Source organism: Anolis sagrei, chromosome 5, assembly GCF_037176765.1.
Source record: "Anolis sagrei isolate rAnoSag1 chromosome 5, rAnoSag1.mat, whole genome shotgun sequence".
In the NCBI taxonomy this organism is placed as follows: Eukaryota; Metazoa; Chordata; class Lepidosauria; order Squamata; family Dactyloidae; genus Anolis; species Anolis sagrei.
Genome location: NC_090025.1, coordinates 62,563,167 through 62,584,333, shown reverse-complemented (window position 1 = coordinate 62,584,333; position 21,167 = coordinate 62,563,167). Strand labels below are relative to the sequence as shown.

At 40.9% G+C, this 21,167-nt stretch overlaps 1 protein-coding gene across 2 annotated transcripts in view; it reads right to left on the bottom strand.

Annotated features, from left to right (window-relative positions):
* Positions 1-1,510: 1,510 nt before the first annotated feature.
* The window catches only part of NEIL3 (nei like DNA glycosylase 3), a 35,750-nt gene continuing 16,093 nt past the window's right edge, over positions 1,511-21,167 (bottom strand). For both annotated transcript variants that reach the window (XM_060778681.2, XM_067468730.1), the window contains exons 5-10: positions 20,410-20,484; positions 18,992-19,158; positions 16,173-16,342; positions 8,487-8,865; positions 4,351-4,525; positions 1,511-2,218 (exon numbers count right to left, since the gene is read on the bottom strand). In XM_060778681.2, the coding sequence (XP_060634664.2) occupies positions 2,036-2,218; positions 4,351-4,525; positions 8,487-8,865; positions 16,173-16,342; positions 18,992-19,158; positions 20,410-20,484 (1,149 nt within the window). In that variant the 3' untranslated portion in view covers positions 1,511-2,035. The remainder of the gene's footprint in view (positions 2,219-4,350; positions 4,526-8,486; positions 8,866-16,172; positions 16,343-18,991; positions 19,159-20,409; positions 20,485-21,167) is intronic.

The window sequence follows — 21,167 nt, the reverse complement described above, 5'->3', positions numbered from 1 at the left end:
CTCATTGAAATGCATTGAAATGTTTCCATTTCAGAGCTCGGTCACAAAACTAATTAAAACAACCCCTCGCCTGAGGCCTTGTGGGCCAGTACATCGCAAAAACTGAACTGGAGGCCTCCCTGCGGTACCTGATGGAGGAGGCCCTGCGTGGCTTGAGGAGGCTCTTCTTCATCGACTGTCCCACTGAAGGACAGCTGTGAGCAGGCCCTGTGCTGGGCTTGGGGTGAGCGGCACACCCAGCTGCAACTGAAGGAGGCTCTGTGCCTCAGGAGTGGACTTGCACAAGATGGTGGGTATTCTCACAGTACTGCTACCTCTCATGACAGAGCCACCCCAAGCTTCACAAGAGTTAGCTCTAGAGTGAGAGGAAGCACTAGACCCATACAAGGCCTTTTTATGCAAGGCCTGCTTGCAGGGCACGGAGCCTCGTAACTCAGATTGCTGCTCACAAGTCCAAACAGAAAACCTGCGAAGCGACGGCTCATATCCTGAATTGCACATAAGTTGGGACACTCATAAGTTGAGGTTCCATTGTACCTTAGATGGGAGAACAGGATTAAACAATTTGGGTCGACTTGATATTGTTAAGGTTTTTCCAAGGATATTGGAATTACCAGTGAAAAGGCACTGTGGGTGAACTCTGCCTTTTCCTTTTGCATGTTTTTTTTTAACCTGAGAAGGAAAAAAACCAGTTCATCTGGAGGTCCATATGCAGAAATATGCCACTTGGTTTTCTAGGAAGATTCTTTGAATGAGGCAGGATAAATCTCAAAACATCAGAAGATACTCAAAGTCTTTGCAACCTATGGACTAGGAATGAGTAAGTTTTGACTCAAGATATTGTCAGACTGCAACTCCCATCAGCCCTAGCTCACATAATTATGAGGGATAATAGAAAGATTAGTTCTGCCACAACTGTACAGCTATTCATTATCCAAATTGATAGTTCACTCTAGAAAGTTTAAGTTTATCCACCTGCACCAAAATCAAAATGTTCTCTATACTTAATTCTATATTGGATGAAACAGATTTCATTAAAATTGAGTCATCTGATTTGTTTCTAAATGTACATTTCTTACTACAAGTTCCACTCTGAAGAAAAATAAGGTCAAGCCCAAACTATGCAACAACCATAATCCAAGTTTACGGACTTGGATTTGGTGAACATTGACCACAAGATGTTTTTATTGATGCTAGTATATTGTTTGATTGTTTTAATTAGTTATAACTGTGATATTATATGGTAAATTTGTGTATTGTATATTGTATTGTATTTTGTAATTGTTAGGCATCGAATTGTGCCTTTTTGTAAGCCGCCCTGAGTCCCCCCTAGGGGGTTGAGAAGGGCGGGGTAGAAGCACCCCTAATAAATAAATAAATAAATAATAACAAGGTCACCTACAGATCCATCAAAAACAATAACACTTGGTAGGTTCCTACATGGATAGTTTTCTTTTTCTTTCACAGTGAGCTCATACAGACTATCCTTAAGAACAAACCAAGTCTCATCATTGTTTGAAACATTTTATTGCCTGTATTAATCTTTCATAACTGATTACAAAGTATATTAAAATTCATTCATCTTAAATGCATTGTGTTAAAACTTTTATGGAAAACATAACCAAGATCACGGAAAAGTGTTGAAGGGCAAATGACATGGGTAGACCTGTATATTCACTGATAGATTGCAGATACATGGTGAGAAACAACCAAGACATGCAGTTCTATTATTCCTAAAGATTTGGGTCAAGGTTAAGAACCAAGGCCGACAAAAAGATATTTTGCTAATGCCTATTTAAGTCTACTAATGCTGCTACCTGAGAGGTTCTGGTGTTAGATCATACACTACAAAACAGCAGAAATAGTTTAAAAGGAGGAACAAAAGAAGGCGTCTTCAAATACATCATCTAGATGGATTTGCAATCACAAAATGCCACTTGATCATAACCCTCTTAAAACATCTCCCAGAGAAGAGCAGCATAGTACACACAGTTTGAGCAGATTAATGTCAGATGGTGTATTGGAGAGGAACAGCTCAGCATCCTGGGATAATCTTCATTGCTGGACCATTTTCTGCCCACTGAAAGAAGTCACACTGCTTATCCTTCCCCAGAGGACACACAAAGAAATTCTTTCCGTTATTAGGACCAATCTTCAACACTGTCCTCATAATGCAGCGCTTCCCATGATTGCAGAAAGGAAAATGCAGGTCTGCCCACTGTAGGAAGAAAGCATTTTCATTTAACACTAGATGTTGTAGCCAAGCTTCTCTGTTAGATTGGTGACAAGAAATTCTTCTTTAATTCTGTCAGGTAGGTGGCAACCAATAATAACCAGGCTAAACACTTTCCTGAACTCCAGTGGTTTGACTTTGTAAGAGGACAGTTTTATCTGAAGCAACACAGGTCTAATTTGTCCAAGTAAAGTTCTGATAGCCCGTGGCCCTAGTGTAATTGATCACACTTCCCCAAGCTCTCATGTGCCTTCCCTTTTAGAATCTGAAGGTCAAAACAATACTGTTACATTAGTTACCACACTGCACAGCAGAGACCAATGTCAAGAGTGAGCTAACAGAAAACAAAAAGGCCAGAAAATAGTTCCTGTTTCTTGCATTGGGCAATCCGGCCCAATCTCGGCAACATGTGAAGGACACTTCAGCCCCTTTCAGAAGTTATCTCCATGCAAAGATTAAACACAATGGAAGAAATTGGACTCCTAAACAATGTCACAAGACTCCCTAGTTACAACCAAAAGCTCTTTTCAGAACTTTCAGAGACACTAAGGCTGTGGCTCTCTGCTCCACTTCTGCAGAAGTTCTGTCTTGTGGAAGGAATTTTTCAAGGAGGTTGTTGAGCTGCTACCTTTTTTTCTGCAGAAACGATATGCATTATAGACATCTAGCAAGAAGAAAGGCAATGATTGCAAGCTTTTCTATCATTTGATCTACAGGCTGGAAAGTGATGCTGGCTTTAGCTATTAAATGGAACAAAGCTTTACAGCAAAAGCAACTGTGCACTTCCAGAGGGTTTTTTCCCCCCATGTCATACCTAGTCCAAATGAAGCGGATTTACTGTGGGACTGCTGTGGGGTACGCCTGGATTTGTAGTAAAAGTCATTAATCTGATGCAAAGGGGAAATGAGATTTATTATGGAGCTTCTAGGAAGCTCAGAAGTCATCCCAGATTTTTAGAGATGAGGAAGCTTGACCAAGCTGGATCTTGTCTGATCCAGTATACAACAGATCCATAGCTGTGGCTAGCCAGAAGCTGCTCTCTCATAGAGGCTTACTGATGATGTCGCTTCTGATGAGATCACGACAGGACTCCCAGCCATGTAATAGGTAGAAGTCTCCAGTAAGCCTCTGTGAAGGAACTTCTGGCTGGTGAAATAGAAGTGGCAACTCCATTTTCCGCTCTGTCAGAAAACTTGTTACCATAAGAGCACCAGGGATGCTCCTGAGCTACACTGGGACAGCTCCAGAACAGTTTACCATAGATTATTTGAATGCTTGTAGACTCAGCCATTGTCTACAATATTCTTCATCTCTGACCAATATAACCAATAGTTGAGGATTATGATAATTGATATCCAAAATATCTGTAGAACCACAGCAACTCATTATTGTTGTATTTGGGGGGGGGGGGGGGGAGGAAGAATGGGTAAATGGGAAAAGAACCTTCTCCTTAGCAAACATCTAGATATAAATAAGAACTGGAGAAATTGATGCCTCTTGTGAAGGGGGCACTTCACGCTGGCCTTCTTTCTACACAGAACTCCAGGGAACTAATCCGTTGGAATTCTATAGATCAAAGGTGACCTTTGGTTGTCCAGATGTTTTGGAGTTCAACTGCCAGAAGCCCCCGACAGAATGGTCCAAAATAAAGGATTGTTGTTCAAAATATGGCATTCACCAGCTAATGTCATAGATTCTTAGATGATTAGCTAAATGTGTGAGAAAAAATCCCTACAACTCACAGCCTCATCTTGTAGCTCTTCAGCTAAGTAGCAAGAGTTGCAGTTGTGTATGGTTTGAAGAGGGACTACATTACTGACCATGGAGACAAGGACTATCACTAAGTCGGCAAGTCATTTCCTACATTGTAGTAAATAAAAGAAAGTAAATTGCTGCAAACCATGAATTAAAAATCCATGACTCAATATGGTTCATGCAGAAAATCATTTCATAGTGGTAACTAATTCATCCTGTTCTGAGTGCCTCTTTAAACAAAGTCGGCATCACAGTAATACATTTTCCATTATGTTAACGAAGAAAGAATTAGTAAAATCTATGGGCAATCATGGATTTGTACTTTTTCAGGTGCTGGCAAAGTGTACTATAATTGTACGTACTTCAAAATAGTCACATCGGGCTTCTTTAGGTAAAGGGCAGGCATAAAATTGCCTGCCCTTGTTTTCTCCATCCTTCCTCACGACGCGGAGAACACAGAAGCGGCTGTGCTTATTGCAGCAGGGACTGGTAGTGCTTAATGGACAAGGACCATCTGTCATATTATCTGGAGGTGTTCTGTAATGACAGGTTACAAAGTAAACCCTGCATCAAGTTAAAGAGAATAGTTACCACAAAACTACCAGCTTCACTTTCAGGATTGCCCCTCTGCCTTCTTCCAAGCCACGCAAAGTCTTTCCTTCCAATAATGCACCTTCCCCTTGTAAAAAGGCTACCTTACTTTTTTTTCTTAAAGCAAAAAATGAAGGATTCAGTGCTGAATAACCAGACAACTGGCATGAAGTGCACACAATAAATTTAAAGTCCCCCAAATGGCATTTTCTAGCCTAGCACTGCAAGCAAAAAATCCCATGCTTTTCATGGAGCTTAAGAGACATCTTGTATTGGCAGCAGCTATATGTACTAGAAGTCCAGTTCCTTCCAATTATATTTCCCCCTTCCTGGAGTAATGATGAGCATCTTAAACCAGACCATGGGGATCTCTACCTACTTGTCTGTTTCAGAAACCATTTTCTATGGTCTTTAATCAAAGCTACTTTAATTATCCCAGTCATATTCCAGCAAAGGGAAAGTCTTGCCGGCAAAGCAGAGAATGGAAGGTTGCTTACCTGTAACCGTGGTTTCCTGAGTAGTTACCTGTGAATTCACACATTATGGTATTCCTGCGCCAGCGCAGGCCAGCTTCGGAACCTTCTAGAAAAACTCAAACAAATGTATCCTCCTCGTGGCTCCACCTCCCCCTCCTCAAGTATATAAGGCCCCAAGTGGAGCCCGCCCATTTTATGAAGCTGTCAGGGAAGCTTCATTTTTTTTCTGCTGTTAGCATCACTAGGAAAGTAACTTTTTCTTTTGTAGAAAGGTTTCTGGAATAAAATTAATTTCCGTTACTTTGATTTAGTAGCAGCCAATCTTTTTTTGGCAAGTGTGATAGAGATCAAGTTCAAGAAACAGAGCAATAGCATCTCTCCAGTGCTCATTAATATCAAAGTGCTATGGCATCCCTTGTCTCCTTTTGGGGTTTTCAGGGAGCAAACTGAATGACAGACATGGCATGTGTACAGGTCCAATTGTCCCCACAAAAGCTCATAGGTCTCTTGCTCATATGCCACACTCCAGCTTTGTTCCATACTGCAAATACTGCCCTTCCATTGTATATTCCAGTGTATATTATAGGGACTTTTTGCAACTGCTCTTTTATATTTCTGTTATTTGAATAAGGAACATATTTCATAAGTGTCTTTGGCAATTACCTCACTCTTCCCCCTTTCTTGCTATTACAGTTGTACCACTGACTGGTTGATCTGTGTATTTTCTAGCATGATTTCTGCTACCTGGCAATGTCATCCTCCTGCCATTTGCATAGGCCAAATCAGGTCAGGTCAGACTTTTCAAGATAATAAATGAACCAAGCATTAAAAATGATAACACACTGAAATCAGTGGATGAATGCTGTAATCTTCCCAGACATTCTGCAGATGACCTGGAGGTCACGATGCTTAAACAAATCAACACAGCCTTTTGAAAAGGAAATTAACTATGCAAAGCTACTAAGCTGGAAAGCACGATCCAGTGTGGCATCATGAAACTCTAATCCCATGAATTCTGGGAGTTCATTTCTAAAGACTGAAAAAAATGGTCTCTATTGAGGTATTTGTTTATACTGTCAATTTTGCCATACCTATTCATCATCTGTGAGTGCCAGGAGTGAATCACATCATCCATACGAAATTTCTTATTTATTTGTACATTCTTGTGATGTATTTGCTATTATACATAATTCTTATATTTTAGCCTCACCTCCTAGTTTTCTTTGTATTCAAAGCGTGCACGCACACACGCAGTACACTTGAAATATAGTGCTCTGGCTCACAAGAGTTGATGCAACAACAAAATTAGTTCATTTGTAAAGTGATACAGAGTCCTTGTATCTTTTAGGACAACAATTGAAGTCACATTAGTGGCTGCTTCTCCCAAATTTTATTCTGAACCAGTGCCTGGCAACCATGATGGACTGGATGAGGGCTAACAAGTTGAAGCTTAATCCAGACAAGACAGATGTCCTCCTGGTCAGTCATGAGGCTAATTGGGGTATTGGGTGGCACCCTGTGCTTGACGGGGTTACACTGCCCCTGAGGACACAGGCCCACAGTTTGGGGGTCCTCCTGGATTCAGCGCTGATGCTTGATGCTCAGCTGGCCTGGAGGACCTTTGCACGGTTAAAGCTTGTGCACCAGCTGCGATCATACCTCGAGAAAATAGACTTGGGCATGGTGGTCCATGCCTTGGTTACATCCAGATTGAATTACTGCAATGCACTCTATGTGGGGCTGCCTTTGAAGAGGGCCAGGAAACTGCAATTGGTACAAAGGTCTGCAGCCAGGCTTTTAACTGGAGCTAACTTTAGGGAATATATGATGTCCGTATTAAAGCAACTCCACTGGTTGCTGATAAAGTTGGTGGCCCCAATTCAAGGTGCAGGTTATGACCTACAAATGTTTCGAGCCCTGCCTATCTTCAGGGTTGCATCTTCCCCTATGAACCGGCGCAGGCTCTAAGATCTGCCAGGGAGACCCTCCTCTCGCTTCCATCATCATGAGCATGGTTGGTGGCAAAGAGGGAGAGGATTTTCTCAGTGGTAGCTCTTAGACTTTGGAACTCCCTCCCCAGGAAGATTAGGCAGACCACCACCCCCCCCCCACCCCCCCCCCCCCCCCACACACACACTGTCCTCCTTTCATAGAGATTTGAAAACCTGGATCTTCCAGTAAGTTTTTGAGAATGATTAGTCCATAGGCCAAACTCTGTCCTGCATTTCATCCACTTCCCTGGCCCTATGATTTATTGTTTACACTATCCCATGCCCAGGCCTTTTATAGTTGGCCACATCCATTTGTAACTATGGCCCTTGGTTTTGTTGAACTTCTACTGATGGAGCCACAATGAAATGGGTTCTTAATATTTGTATCTTTAGTGTGTTTTAGCAGAATCTTTTGTATTTTATGATTTCAATTTTTGTTATTTTGTTAAGTCTAATTAGGTTGTGTTATATTGTCGTATGTACCTATTTTGATGTAATTGTCTGTATGGTTTCTGTCTGGCAATTGAATGTTTGCCTTACATGGAAACTGCTCTGAGTCCCTTTGGGGAGATAGTGTGGAATACAAACAAAGATTATTATCATTATCATTATTATTGGGTTTGTAACTCCACACAAAATCCATATGTAATGCACCCATGTTTCAGTTTTGTGTACCATATTTTAGATGGATGAAGTGGACATCTTTGTAGAGACTGAGCTTCTGGGAACCTTTTCATACCTTCAAAGAATATAAATAGGTGAAGCTAAGTGGCTGGTGACTGCCATCCAACTCACAATAGGTGTCCTCTCTTTTGCAAAGTTGAGAGGCAGGTCATGAGGAAAACTGCCCTCATTTTGAGTCTTAGTTCTTTTTATAAAAAGAGAACACCTTTGTACAACCCAACTGCTTTGAAAGGACCACAAAAGATCCTGGAGAGAACTGCACAAGGGTGGTGTTTAAGGAATTCAGAGTTCAAAAGAGGCCATCTATTAATGGATAAAGGCTTGTTGCAAACCATGTTTTAATTAATGCATGGAAAACCAAGCATGTGGAGTGAGTGGAGTTTGTATGTGTTCCTCCAGAGAGACAAAGTGGAATGAAAGGTGATCCTCACAACACTTTAACCTACTAGCTTATAGTTATTAACTTTTGCAAACAAATTGCCAATTTAGTCTGATCTTGTAAGTTGAGCCACAGACACACAATGGTGCATACAGATGTAGCAGAAGGTGAAGCTGTTTCATGAGTCAGTACAGTATGAGTATACATACAGTACCATATCTATTTGATAAAATGTATTTTTATACTGAATCGCTTCAATAAGTAAGAACAAATGTTGTTTTTTACAAGCACCATATAGCTTATCAATTTCTAGTTTTGAATTTGTGCTCAATTAAATATATATCACAGGAGCCTTGTTAGATCTGGAAATAACAAACCTGGTTGTGAAATTCTCACTGATATGCCCAACAGATGAAGGTGAGTAATCAGTCCTCTGTTTCTTCTGTGCCGGCGTTGCAGATTTATATTGATAGGGAAACGTTCCTGGTTTATTTACTCCAAAGTGGAAGGTAGGGTTATAATCATTTTGTGAAGAACTACGCAGACAGCTTCCATCTGAAGTTAGATTTCCACTTCCATTATGTTTTGGTTGAGTAGATATGCTTGCAAAATCTGTCAGTACCAGTGTTGTTATCCCAAAGGCAGTTTTCCTGTTGATCTTTATTTCTGTTCTTGATTTTTCAAAGTTGTTACATGGATACTTCACTAAATCGCTGTTAAAGCTTGATAAATCTTCATTATTTTGCCATCTGGGAACTTAAAATAAATATAAGAAACAGAAGACAGTCTAGTTAGCATCTTCTTTGCGTCCTCTCGCTGCGTGTTCCCCAGTTACAATTATACTTTAATATCACAGACCAGGAAAAAAATAATTAAATTCTTGGTGTCTTGGGTTTTGGGTCCATTTCTGAGGTTATTTGGGGCAGTGATTCAGAAAATTGCATTGGATAGGCCACATCAACTCCAGTTTCTTAGTTATGATTATCGTGGTTTACTATGGGTGAGCAGGTGTAGACCAGTAGATGGCATATGTTATGTATTTCAAAAACTTGAGCTGATAGGGGAAAACTGGTGCCATTTTTGGGATCTGCAGGTCAAATATACTCAAAAACATGTCTAACATTTGAGGCACCAAAATGTGCATTAGCCAATGTAATGTCTTCATAGCATACTAGGTATTACTATAATCACAGGTATTAGTGGTACAAATTCTGACGTAGCAATGGAGATGCAACTCCTTTCCAGGCATCTGTCATCAAGAATTAGGATGTAATGAGGGCAGAGTAGGTGTGGGTAAATATGACTCTTAGGCTACATGTAGCTCCCCAAAGATTTTTAAGGGGGAAATGCCTCACATTTTAGGGCAATGGGGGAAGGTCACTTTGGCGTTTCCTCAAATATGCAAGCAATCTGACTTTTAGTCTTTTCCTATTTTCAAGAAAAGCTTCTCAAGGAAGGCCTTTAGCGGCCTAAAATGAGTGACATGCCATTGATGTGGCTGAAATGTCAGGAGATAATGCTTCTGGAACATGGACATACAGCCTGGAAAACTCACAGCAACCCAGGTTGGCAGAGTGCTATGAATTATTTTTAATTCAGAGAATGAGGTTAGGAACACAGGCAGTAATAATTGGGTTGTGGTCTCCCCAGGTTCCATGGGGGCTTAATGCAATCCATGATCCATCCCTAGAGTAGAAAAGCAGGTCAACATACACCAATCTCATACCCTAAATCTCCCCTGAGTTAATCCATTCTAAACAGAAAAAAAAATCTGTTCTGTTCATGATCCCTTGAACAGAGTAAGAATGCTGGATGCGATAAAGCAAAATGTGGATAGCTCATAAGATTTTACCAATCCTGAAATGAGCACAAATAAACTGCTTTTATGGACCTCCCTGCACAGCATGGAGAAACTGGAAACTGAGGGAGGGAGCTGGGTGGCAGACATAGTAGTTGGGATCCTGTTCTTCTGTCCAAGTATAAGCTTCATACATAGCTTGAACACCCTAAATATCTTGGTGTCACTTTAAATTGAACATTTAGAAAACACTGTGTGAACACTAAGCAAAAGTAGCTGCACGCTATAACATCCTGTGGAAATAGCGCATGGGATGCAGACCAAAAATTAATAAGAACATCAGCCCTGGCCTTGTCTTACTCAACTGGCCCTGTCTGGCACAAATCTGCCCATGCAAAGCAAGTGAATATAACACTGAATGAGACATGTAGAATAATCACAGGATGTCTTAAACCTACACCTGCTGATAGACTTTATAAGCTAGCTGGCATTGACCCCCCCCCCCCCATGTGCAATGGGAAGTTGCTGCGAGTAAAATAAGGTTGAACATGGTGAAAGCCACCCCCTGTATGGCTATCAGCTTCCTCCCAGTAGATTTAAATCAAGGAAAGTTTTCATGAGAAACACCACTCCTCTAAATGTTCCTCCAACAGCAGCAAGAATATCCCTGTGGGCAGCAAAATCAGGAAATCCCAACTGGATGGCCCCCCAGGAGGGTCTGCCTTCAGGGGGGCCAAGAATGGGCAACTTGGAAGTCCCTGAACAGACTCAGAAGTGGAGTTGGCAGATCAAAAGACTACCTGGCACTACCTAGAAGAATCCTTCACCTTGTGCACTTGCGGAGCAGAACAAACAACTCAGCAACTGTGTGCTTGCCCACAAAGCCCTGCCTCATGCACAGAGGAAGAATTGTTTAAAGCTAGAGACAAAGCTGTCGCTGTTGCCCATTTTTGGTCTAAAACTATTTAGCTGCTTGTGCTTCCTTATTTATTTATGCAATGCTTTTGACACAAAATAAATAAATAAATTTAGTCACCTGAGAGCTCTGTGTCAATGCCCATCCCCATTTGAATCCAAAGATACATCCAGCCAGTTCAACAGGTCTTGGTTGAGCACCATAGCAAGGCACTGATGTTCACACCAATTGGTAACAGGCTCAGAATGAATGAAAAAAATTCTTTTTTCCTTTGGGATATGTGTGTGACTATTTCCAGTTAAAGCTTAATCTCAAAAGCATTAATTAATAAATGAATTAAAGGAAAGCTAGATGAAGATTAGCAGAAATAAGGGGGGGTTGCATTAATTATGTGCTTGGAGAGAAAATAATTTGCAGTGCAACAGTTTTTTTAAAAGGATTCTATGTTTTAAAATGAAGATTTGGAGGATAAAGTTGCTTTATTTAAACATATTTTAAAGACGTCTTCAGATACAAGACACTGGACTTTGATAATAGTTTGAAAGCTTCACAACTGGAATGAAAGATGTAGTGAAAGAACATTATCATGGTTTTGTTCTTAAGTCCTAAGCTATTCTGCCTTTGTAGTATAAGGTCTGCTTCAACTTCTAGGCAACCAGCTGGGTGCATAAATTCCAGGAGAGAAGTTAATTGGCAAATCTGACTTTCTGAACAGACTAAATCTTTAAGTTCCTGGGGTTGGCATTTTAGCGGAAGACAATCAGCCAAGAGCAACTTTGGCAGACAACAGAATCACACACTGACTGCCGATATAGTCGGTAGCCAAAACTTCTGACCCCAATTTCTAGTGTAGGTCGGTATAAATTTTCCAACTCATTCAGACTTTCAATCAAGGACCACACTGTGGAAGCCTCCTTTCCCTGCAGAAATTACTTAGATGGAGTGATTTCATCATTACTTATAAAGACAGCAGTGGTTTGAGAATCAATTTTCCCATTGGAAAAAATCAGGAGATGGCATATATTGCCAGAAGTTCATTTCTAGTTTCTTAAAGAAAAAATTAAACAACCCAAGGGGTGCTATGCCTTTTTAAAAGATGAATTGTACCGCTCTTGGTGGTTACCAAGAAAGACAGTGCACTTTTTTTCTTTTTGGGCAAGGAAAAGTGCAATCAGATTGGAGTCTGGAGGGTTTAACAACTATGAAAACAGACTTGAAAGGCCACATATAGGCCCAGAGCCATATTTTCTCTAGTCTTGATATACATCTTTTACAGAAAGCAATTCTACTGTCAGTTAAATCTATTGGAGCAGAATTTGCCAGTCTTCAAGATCCTTAAAGGATCTGCCACTAAAAACACAAGTGCAAACAAGCTTCCTGCAATAGATGTTGTAGGAGCCCCCGGTGGCACAATGGGTTAAACCCTTGTGCCGGCAGGACTGAAGACCGACAGGTCAGAGGTTTGAATCCAGGGAGAGCACGGATGAACTCCCTCTGACAGTTCCCCATGCGTGGACATGAGAGAAGCCTCCCACAAGTATGGTAAAATATCAAAACATCCCGGCATCCTCTGGCAATGTCCTTGCAGACAGTCAATTCTCTCACAGCAGAAGCAACTTGCAGTTTCTCAAGTTGCCCCTGACACGGGAAAAAAAGTTGTTGTGGAGAATAGCCATATTACATCAGCACAGGAAAGGGCAAGGGGAACAAAATGGGAATTTACAGAGGATTTGAAAAAGTTACTTTTTGAGGACTAACACCTTCCAGAATTGCCCAGCCAGCTTGGCTAGGCCATGTTGGCAGGAATACTCTGGAGTTGTAGTTCAAAAATAATTTTCCCAAGACATAGATTTACAGCTTCTAATATGAACAGATGGAGAGGAGGGGTGTCAGTGAGATTGGATAAGCAGGGAGGTGAGATTAATCCAACCTCAAGGAGAACTGTCTTGTGGGTTACAGAAGGGAAGCTGTTCGAAGGATAAGGAGCAGTCCGGTAGAAACACAAAGATATGAAAAAGAAAAAAGAACAGAAAAAAGAAGCAGAAAAATAATTGAAGAAAAAAAACTATCTATTTGAATCTCAGCATTCCTGATGGAGAAATGAAAAGTCCTGTTTTACCAAGAGAATGGAGTTTGTGGCAACCAACTAACAGGTTCTGCAAATATTCCTGAAAAGTTTGGTTTTACAGATCTCAGCACATAGTTAAAATCATATTTTTAGTCAAGCACTTAAACACTTCCCAGGCACAGAGACTTCCACTGTCTTTGAAATACCAACAGAATGGAGGATAACATTTGTCCCTTCCAGCTAAAAATGTTTTTTTACTCCTTATATATTCCATTTTTGTATATGAAACATTTGGTCTGACAATTCACGAAGTTGCTGAAATCTGCAAAAAGTACAAAGGTTCAATTGAATAATTCATAAGGCATAGGATGGGCTAACAGCTGTGAAAGTATATATTTGAGTTACAAAAGGAACATGCCATTATAGCACAAGCAGTTGTTCCCTCAGACAACAGGCTACTGGGTTTATAATTCAGATTCTAAGAACACATACATCTACTCAAGGGCCATTTCTTAACCAATTCCCATTTTTATTTTCTCCAAAAAACTTTACCTAGATAAAAGAAAGAAGGACCGGGGTCCCATCTACATGTCACATAATGCAGTTTCATAATACAGTTTAACTCAGGCATGGGCAAACTTTTTTTTATCTTGGGGCCACATTGTGGGTCCAACCGGGTAGGCTGGGACAGGAGGGAGGGGGACCGGGCACACGCAGGGTGGGGAGGACCCAGGAAAGGACGGGGCTAGGAGGAAGCAGGGCAGGTAAGGGCCCAGGTCATCCTCAAGTTGTCCTCCCAGCATAAGGACAGGGCTGCTCGTCCCATCCTTATGGTAGGAGGAAGGCAGGACATGCAACAACTGCCCCAATCCTCTTTCCCATCCTCCTCCCCCTATCCTTGGGCGGTCCTCTTGGCATTATACTGGGAGGAGGGCAAGACAGACAATGTCTGAGTGTATTCCAGAGGGCTCTCAGCTGCTACGTGCCTTCCTTGAGTCATCCTCCCGGCATAAGGATAGGATCATTTACACCAGGGGTCCTCAAATTTTTAAAGCAGAGGGCCAGTTCACTGTCCCTCAGACTGTTGGGGGGGCGGACTATATTTTGAGAAAACATGGACAAATGCCTATGCACACTGCAGATATATTATTTTTACTGCAAAAAACATGAAAGTACAATACAGTATTTAATTGTTGTTGTTCATTCGTTCAGTCGTCTCCGACTCTTCGTGACCTCATGGACCAGTGCACGCCAGAGCTCCCTGTCGGCCGTCACCACCCCCAGCTCCCTCAAGGTCAGTCCAGTCACTTCAAGGATGCCATCCATCCATCTTGCCCTTGGTCGGCCCCTCTTCCTTTTACCTTCCACTTTCCCCAGCATAATTGTCTTCTCTAGGCTTTGCTGTCTCCTCATGATGTGGCCAAAGTACTTCAACTTTGTCTCTAGTATCCTTCCCTCCAATGAGCAGTCGGGCTTTATTTCCTGGAGGATGGACTGGTTGGATCTTCTCGCAGTCCAAGGCACTCTCAGAACTTTCCTCCAACACCACAGTTCAAAAGCATCTATCTTCCTTCGCTCAGCCTTCCCTAAGGTCCAGCTCTCACATCCGTAGGTGACTACAGGGAATACCATGGCTTTGACTAGGCGGATCTTTGTTGCCAGTCTGATGTCTCTACTCTTTACTATTTTATCGAGACTGGACATTGCTCTCCTCCCAAGAAGTAAGCGTCTTCTGATTTCCTGGCTACAGTCTGCATCTGCAGTGATCTTTGCACCTAGAAATACAAAGTGTTACCTGTGGGTCCCTAGATGTTTTGGCCTTCAACTCCCAGAAAAACTAACAGCTGATAAACTGATAAACAGTATTTAATATGATGAATAATTTTAACCAACATAAACTTACCAATATTTCAATGGGAATGGTGAGCCTGCTTTTGGCTGATCAGATAGTCAAGTTAATTCAGGTTGTTGTTGTGTGACTTGAAGTTGTTCAGACTTAGGGTGACCCTAAGTCTAACGTTTAGACCAGGAGCTGAGTAAATTACCTTGGAGGGCCGCATCCGGCCCGCGGGCCTTAGTTTGAGAACCCCTGATTTACACCATCCATATGCCAGGAGGAGAGTGAGACACACAGTGGCTGAGGGCACTCCAGAGGGCTCTCAAGTGCTATGTACCTTCCTCCTCCATGTTTTTGGCATAAGGACTCAGTGGGCCACAGTGTCCTTATACCAAGATAGGGAAAATAAAGAGGGCCTGACGTAAGTGCCCAGGGGGCCACATTCAGCCCCTAGGCTTTCGTTTACCCATGCCTGGTTTAACTGCATTGAACTCCATTATATGGCAGTGTAGATTGAGCCTGTCTCCATCCCCGACTGAGACAGCTGAATCTTATAAGTTGCTAAGGCCTGTCTGTTCACTGATGGTGCTCTAACTACAGCAATGTTCGACTAAAGCCTGTAGTAGTCAATGCCACATTAAGAAATATCTGGCAGATAAATATTACAAGTCCCATAATTCGGGGTCATATCTAATGGGAGGGGGCAGAGGAGGGATAATGGGAGAGGGCGGAGGAGGGATAATGGGAGGGGGCGGAGGATGGATTTCAGTCCTTCGCTTCCATCAGCAGAATTGTAAAAGGGGACCATTCCCTTGTTCAACCTTCACAAGAAATTTTAAGGTCAGAGAGACTAAAACTGGTTCTCAGGTAATACAGAGGACTGAAGCAAGAAAGTAAGAAAAATCTGTCATGTTAGCACACATGTCTTAATTGCAAGGCCTACAGGCTGAATCTATCTCACTATATCATTTATGTGGTTTGAGAAGCCTTCAATATAAATATAAAATGGCCACACTGATTTCAGGTTGAAACTTTCCAGCAGTGATTCTCAACTGTGGGTCCCTAGATGTTTTGGCCTTCAACTCCCAGAAATCCTAACAGCTGATAAACTGGCTGGGATTTCTGGGAGTTGTAGGCCAAAACACCTGGGGAACCACAGGTTGAGAATCACTGCTTTATAGCAAGCAGTATCTAAACCAGGGGAACACACAAAATTTAGGATCAATCTTAATATATACAATGTATGCTGTAAATTGTCTACAAACTGTGCAGATGGCTTGAAAACTACTTTTATTTCCAATCTTGAACACACACTCGTACACCATGCATATTATTTGTATGTCGTGTTCAAGAATAGAAATAACACAAAGTTCCAGACCACCTGCTTAGTTGTGATATGTTACAATGGCATACATGCAGACATACACACCCTGTCAATGCTTACCTTCAGGCCTTGGAGTCAAACACGCATCACAGATTTTGACAGAAGGCTTGTTTATGAGAGTGCAGAGCATACAGGACCACTCTTCTTCCGATTTCTGAGCAACTTGTTCCTTGGAACATGACCCCCTGCAGTAGGCCCAGCCAATTAAACTATTTCTTCCTGGCAGGTTGCTGGGCGATGAAGGAAAGGGGAAATTGTTGTTAACATTTGGAGAGGTTTGCTCTGAAAGTTGTGTTCTGCTGGGGTTGCATGGAGCCTGGTCTTTAATGACTTGGACATCAGTAGGAAGAGGGTTGCTGCTGGGTTTGCTAGCTCAGAAGGTCCCTGTTTTGCCTTAAGGGCTTGTCCACCCAACCCATTTGTCAAGACTCCAAACATCTCATTTGATTCATGAGATGGGAACATTCTTACTTTCAAAACAGTGAAGTATATTTGCTCATACCAATTCATGTTGATAATTAACTATGATAGTAAGTAGGGAAAGAAAATGGGGAAAAGGGATTTGTGGAAACTTTAAGGCTAACTGGTTTGTTTCAGCAACTTTTATGGATCATGTAGCAGGGAGAGGGCTAAATGAGTCAATACTGAAATGGGATTTAAAAAATTGTCATAAATATTCAAAATGTTATAAATATTTTATAAATTAGATTTCAAAACCCTTGGTGATCAAATATCCATAATGTCATATCAACCAAACCTTTCCTGATGGTTACATACATTGCTGGCTTCTTGGCTGCACATTTGTGCATGCATATAGAAGCAAACAACTATGCTCCTTCACACTGTTCCCCACATGAATAGAAGGGAAAAATTAATTATATTCAGCCAGGACTTCTAGGATCTGGCTAAATCTTATCCTTAGGACTGAATCAACTGCTGGAAGCATCAGTTCAATGCACACCTGGTTTTCATCCCTTTCATCTCTTCTATTGGTACACAAAGGCATTTGTTGCCCTTATTTATGATCAGAGGAGACAATAGTATGGGTTCCCCTTCTTTCTAAATGGCATACTTGTTCTTTCTATCGATCTCCAAGGGTATAAGGCTTCAGGGGAAAGTCCTTGTCAAAAGCTTCTGTGAACCTTTAATAAATTGGGTTGAATCTACAGACAACACATTCACTATCCCTGATTCAGAACTCTGAAAATAGTTGGGAGAGGTTTGTGGAAGGACTTCATATGCTTCTTCCACTCATGCATTAAAATGTTCTTACTTTCCTATCTCAAACTTTTGTCATCACTGTAGTCTTAAACACATCTACTCAAGGATAAGCTAGATTGAAAATCATATGGTCTTTTATAAGGAAAATATGATAATGGGTGGATCAAGCTAGAGGATTATGTACATAGCAGTTGCTTGTTGGCAAGATTCCTCATCCAGCTAGAGTCGTTTGGAACTGTCCTGCATCCAGCTGTTGTTGAACTGAGTTCCCAATGGCCAGTGGTGAGGAATCCTGGGAACTTCAGTTCAGCAACACCTGTAGTTTACATACCTAAACTAGAGAAATGTATGTAGGAGTGAACTTTATTGGGCTCCATGTGCCCATCTTGCAATTCAACTCTTATTCTTTGATACTGTCAAACCACAATTATCAGTTGTGTACAAGCCTGACAAGCTTAATTTGACAGAAAAGTGGATTTTTGTGACAAAATGTATTCATTTTGTCACAAAAAGAGGCTTGGTGATTATAGGCCCTTGAAGTACTTGTTGCAGGTTGAGCATTCCTTATCCAAAATTATCTACATGGGCGGCTGAAATAGTAAACTGTTCGGTTTCTGGTTCAATGTACACAAACTTGATTTCCTGCAAAAAGTGTTAAAATATTGTTTAAAACTACTATCGGACTATGTGCTTAAGGTGTATATGAAACATTAATGACTTTTGGGTTTAGGCTTGGGTCCCATCCCCAAGATTGCTCATTATGCATGTGTGTGTAAATATAGCAATTCCAAAATCCCACAGAATCCCAAACACTTCTGATCTCCTGCATTTCAGATAAGGCATGCTCAATCTGCATTAGAAAATAGTGGAAGTCAGCTCTTTTTCTTCCGTCCTGTTTTATAGACTTCCCAGAATGTTTGGAACAAGATGGGTCTTTGGTATGATGCAGCTTGGCACTTAGAATGGGTTTTTCCTGAAATCCTTTCCCTTTTCATGAATAAACACTGTCTGGTTATAAAATAGCACATTTCTCTCTCTCAATATGAGAGAAATATTCTCAACAAAAGTGTCTTCCCTGGTGATTTCAGTAGATACTCTTCTTCTACGGCTTAACAAGCTGAAATCCTGCTGTCTTTGTTATTTTGCATACAAGAAACAAGAACAATAAAAAGGATGCCTGTGTGACTCCTACAGCAAATGAATTCATTTTTCATCTTACTGTTTCAGCATGGGAGCAGGGGGGAAATCCACACATTACTGAAAAGTAACCACTATGTCCAAGTGAGAAAAAAGCAATGTTTTGAAACAAAAGAAAAAGTATTGAGGATTTTACAACTCAATGCCATGCATTTCCTCAGAACCAAGTCTCACTTGCCTGTAAGTGTGTATAAGAAATGCAAAGAAGAGCAATTCAATTTGAGTATTTTCACTGTAGCTGTCAACGTTCTACATATTTTGTCCATTTTGGTAATGGAAAGGTGGAGAATGTGTCAAAAAGAGTGAATTGCAGGGATATATAAAAGACCATGGAAGATTAGAAGACTGATTTTCGATGCTGAGGTTGTACAAGGACTACTTGAGAAGCTGTGCTTCTCAAAATACTGAACGGGTTTGGGAAAATGTTTTAAGATGGTAAACAATGGTTTTAAACAATTTACCTGGGATCCACACACTGTGGGTTGTCCTTTTGACACTGAGGACAAAAGTATGTCATTCTGTTATTCTCTCCAAAACGGCACACTGTGATCTTTGCTCCACATTGGCCACAATTGGGCCGTTTGTACACTTTGTAATGTTTATACAATGCTGATCCAGTCTTGCGACACTAGGAACAGAAAATTATTATTCATGTGATTCGGAAAGCTAAAGATGCCGCTACTCTCAAACCATGTTTATTGTTGACTGGAGACAAAACAAACAAAACAGAAGAGAGAAAGGAGGAAAATGTAAACACTGTATATGTTTGTGCGGCCTGCCAATTCCATTACCAAGTTGTCTAAACTTGAAAGCTCTGTATTAGTCCTGGGGAGCCATCAGCAACTCCAGGAGCCCCCAGTAGCGCAATAGGTTAAACCCTTGTGCCGGCAGGACTGCTGACCGATAGGGAGAGCGGGTTGAGCTCTGTCAGCTCCAGCTCCCCATGTGGGGACATGAGAGAAGCCTCCCTCAAGGATGGTAAAACATCAAACATCTGGGCGTTCTCTGGGCAATATCCTTGCAGACAGCCAATTCTCTCACACCAGAAGTGACTTGAAGTTTCTCGAGTTACTCCTGACATTTAAAAAAAACAGCAATTCCAATGTTCTTGGGCTGCAACTCCCACCAGACACAGTTAGAATGAAAAAATGTCAGACATGATAGGAACTGCAGCTCAGTAAATCATATCTTGTGCTTTGTTTTGCCTGGACTACGACTACTTCACCTTCCCCTCAAATAAAGAAAAGCAAGCATATCAGTATTTTCCTATCATTGTTGTCTTTTCAGCTTCCAAACAGTATAGCTTTCTGATTATAATTCAGATACACTGGCATGTTTTATGGGATAGTTATTTCATTCACTGCAATCAATGGGGGTTCACTAAAATTAGATAGAAAATACACACAGTGCAGCCCATATAGGACCAAACTAGTTCAAAATGTCAATGGGGAAATCAAATATAAATACACATATATGAATGTAAGTGTATACCTTTTCAGCGAAATAATATCTTGATGAGCAAATCACAACCCTTTCTTCTAAATGTGCTTTCTTCAACAAAAGAAAGTTGATTCCTGGGAGTGCTGAATCATTTAATTCTACCTCATTCTAATCTTTACCTGGATTGTCTAGTAAGAGAGCTCTAACAAGGATATTTCTTTCTGCCATGTAAATCTAACAAGACCCCTGTGTCCAAGAAAAATTAAAAGGTTCAAGTGCCTTTTCATCCTGGTTTCAATCAAGCAGGGAGAGAAGAATCCATTTAATATTATATTCAAAGTTTTAAATATTTTTACTGGAAGGCTACATGGTCATCATTTACATTTTAATGTGGTTTTTTTCCCACCTAGACTGTTCAGGAAACCATTTTCTTCCTTACCTTATAAAACAGTAGCGTGAAATCGCGAGTCATTTTCACCAAGTGATGCACTTGCTCATCTGTTAACTGACAAGCCTGTAATTTGGAACAAAGGTTTAAAAACAACCATGAGACATTCTTCAAACTTGGCTTCACAGCCTTGTTATAACACCCTTTGAGCATGAAAATCATTGGATAGGAAATCATCTTCAAAAGCTGTACTGACAGGAATGGCAAGGACAATGGCAGTTTAAGTCTGCGGACCTATCCTATTTACTTAGAAGTAAGCTCCATTGAACAGTCTTTAAGTAGGATTAGTTTTAAGTAGACATGCTTATAAATGTGCTATACAAGAAGTAGTACCAATAGCCTTTGTGTCCTTTGACAGTGAAATGTCACAAAATTACAGAACTAACAATACAGTAGACCCTCCACTTTGAGTTGGGCTGGAGAATTCCTGCAAAAATGGGAAAACCACAAATAAAAGCAGGCTTTTAATGTGAGAGAAACCTCCCCACAAATCTCTAGGTCAGGGGTGTCAAACAAATTTTAATTGAGGGGCACATATGGTTGTCCTCAAAGGGCCATTGAATCCATGGATACAGAGGATCAACTATAATTTTTTTACATAGCAATAGGTGCTTATTATTATTATTATTATTATTATTATTATTATTATGCCCAATATGGCTCTTGGGCCTTGAATGACAATTCCCATCACTTTTGATTATCCACCATGCAAATTGGGAACAATGGGAATTGTAACCCAACAGCACTTG